This window comes from Lactuca sativa, chromosome 5 (assembly GCF_002870075.4).
Source record: "Lactuca sativa cultivar Salinas chromosome 5, Lsat_Salinas_v11, whole genome shotgun sequence".
NCBI lineage: Eukaryota > Viridiplantae > Streptophyta > Magnoliopsida > Asterales > Asteraceae > Lactuca > Lactuca sativa.
The window spans coordinates 3,685,684-3,688,769 of record NC_056627.2 but is presented as its reverse complement, the minus strand read 5'-3'; the positions used below and the strand labels follow the sequence as shown (position 1 = coordinate 3,688,769).

Here is a 3,086-nt window from a genome sequence, read left to right as displayed (position 1 = left end):
TATGTTTGTAGTATAAAAGGTGGACACATATACATACAGTATAAGCGGAGTGTTTGATTTATATAAAAATAACAACACTTTTCAATTTCCGAAAGATATGATATTATCGTGATACATTTTGCACACGAAAGTTTCTTTGTAATGATTATAAATCACATGCGATTCCGTTGATAAAAGTATAAAACGAAACTTTATATAACATACGATAATCATCGTGTGTTTTACTTGTATTCCCCCCCTTAAAAGCATATAAAAATATTCATAAAACATTTAAAAGTGTGGATTATAGGGGTATGAACTCACCTGAAAGTTTGAAGATAGCGAGATGGAAAACCGGGCAGAGTTTCGTCTCGGGAAACGGATTTTTCTCGGGATTCTCAGGAATCTCGGGAGTAAAATCGACCCTCGGGACTTGAGTAAAAAGGCCAGAGCTTCGGGTTTGAACGGGCACGGAAAACGAGGCAAGATCGAGAGAGAAAAGAGAGAATTGAGCAACTTTTTCGGAAAGCCTCGCATCCTATTTATAGGAAGGCTGAACCGCCTCCGTACGCGGGGCGTACGCTCGTACGCAGCGCGTACGCGTACGTCATGCGTGACCGAAGCCTCGACTGCCTCGACTTCGGATGGGACGGGTTGCTGGGTACGCGGGTCGGATGGGACGGCGGGTCGGATGGGTCGGCGGGTCGGACGGGTCGGAGCTTCGGACGGGTCGGATTCTTCGGATATTGGCGAGGTGGACGATCCGAAGCCCTTGATCTCAGTACGCGGGGCGTACGATGGTATGCAGGGCGTACTTCGGCCCTATCCGATGACTCCCCTTCGGATAATACCAGGAGTTTATAATTAAATTTATATTTATTTTAATTAAACTTCTAAAATTCATATCTCCCTCATACGAACTCCGTTTTTGACGTTCTTTATATCCACGCGAAGGTGAGACCAAGATCTACAACTTTCGTTTAGAATCCGTTGGCAAATTCCAAAATTATTTTTATTATTTATTAAATAAAATGACGCGATTAAGGAATTTCTTCTAAAATTCATAACTTTCACATCCGAAGTCAGATTTGGACGTTCTTTTTATGTACGATCATAGCTTGAGGTTGTCTATAACTTTCATTTAGATACATAAGGCTAAAAACTATTGCATCGAAATTTCGCGTTTTACGTTTAATCGATAATGTCGGTTTTGCCGAGAATCTTCGGTTGGTCATAACTTCTTCGTTATAACTCGGATTTTAGGGTTCTTTATATGCACGAAAACCTTGATACGATTCCTACTACTTTACTTAATCCAAACAAGATTTTAGGAAAGTTATATTTTGACCTAAATTTGATTTGTGTCCCAACATATCGTCTTGAAATATCGGGTTGTCACAATACTTATTGTCTACATATTGTAATTGATTTAGAACATGTAATTCATACAATGATGTAACTCTTTCGAATAGATATATATGATTGGTTGCATTTACTTTGAGCACTATTATACTCGTTGTTGTGATACTATACATGAAGTCCTCCACCCCCGGACGTTTCCGCCATCCTTGGTTTGGGGGTGTGACAAAAATGGATCAAACAATCCATGCTATGCGAGTTGGATGTGAGAATTGTAGAGGGCCCCATCTCACAAAATATTGTAACTTGGATGAAAACGGAAACAAGAAAGCTCAAGTGTTCTACTCAAGCGGCGATCGATACGACGAGAATTGGCGGAAACCGAAGAAGGAATGGCTCCCATACAAAGAATACAAGAAGGCTAAGGAGGAGAAATACAAGCAGAAGGAGAGGGGATTTTATCAAAAGGAAGAACCGGTAATGGAAAAGACAGACGATTTATAAGAATTGTTCACTAGATTCATAGTCGCGTCCGAAAAGAGACACAATGATCACGATGCTGCAATACACAAGACCAGAAATATGCTAAGGAATCAGCAGGCATCCATTCTCAACGTTGAGAAACAGCTGGGACAACTTGCACATCAAGTGAACGAAAGACGACCGGGTCAACTTCCAAGTAACACCGAAAATAATCCAAGAATGGAGAATGTGAGTATTGTGACTTCTGACTATGAAGAATTTTTCACACATGCACAGAGGATCTCCGATAGGAAGACAGAAAAGGCAGAAGAGTCGGCTCCAGCTAAGCCCGACCAGAATCGGCGAGTCCCTCTAATGGACTCGACAAGTCCATGTGTTAATGACAAAACGGTCATTCCCTTAAATCCATATAATCCTCCTTTGCCATTCCCAATCAGAGCCATGCCTGGTGAAAAGGTTGAAGCTTATAGAGCTTTTATGGAGCATGTTAGAGCCCCACAAGTCAACGTGCCATTTGTAGAAACAATGCTTCAAATGCCCAAGTATTTTAACTTACTAAAGGGTCTCTTTGCTGCTAGGAAAGATTTAGCTGAAGTCGCAAAAATAATATTGAGTGAGTTACCCGAAAAGAAGGGCGATCCGGGGAGTATCATAATTCCGTGCGAATTTGGAAATGCACTTTTCACTGAAGCGTTGACCGACTCGGGTGCAAGCATCAACCTGATGCCTTTCTCTTTCTTCAAGAAGCTGAATTTACCGGAGCCAAGGCCGGTAAACATGAAGATCCATTTGGTAGACAAGACAACAATTCATCCAAGAGGCATTTGTGAGGATCTTCTCATTAAAGTCAACAAGTTCATATTTCCAGTAGACTTTGTGGTGCTTGATATGGAAGGAGACCCCGAAATTCCGATTATTTTGGGGAGGTCATTTTGAAACACCGCATGTGCATTAATTGATGTATGTGAGTCTACACTAACGTTGAGGGTAGGAGACGAGTCAGCAATATTTAGAGCTTTACCAGAGATCAAGCAAGAAGAGGAAGGAAAAGAAGAGATCTCATTTATCGATTTGGATGATGAGATACTACAAAAAGAACTTGCACTTTTGCAAGAAGAAGATCCAAGCAAGTTTTTGCTACCTTCTGGAGGTAATGGAGATTTTGACAAAGACTTGGAGGAGATAGAAAAGTTGCTGAAAGGAGCCGACTCGGAAAACACAGTGGAAATGGTGAAATGTGATCCGACTCGCCGAGTCACTTTCCT

General features: G+C 41.3%; 1 protein-coding gene across 1 annotated transcript; it reads left to right on the top strand.

Moving 5' to 3' along the window:
* The first annotated feature begins 2,040 nt into the window (after positions 1-2,040).
* Positions 2,041-2,757, top strand: LOC111886333 (uncharacterized). Its single transcript, XM_023882567.1, has one exon. The coding sequence runs from the start codon at positions 2,041-2,043 to the stop codon at positions 2,755-2,757; it is 717 nt and encodes a 238-aa protein (XP_023738335.1).
* The last annotated feature ends 329 nt before the right edge of the window (positions 2,758-3,086 follow it).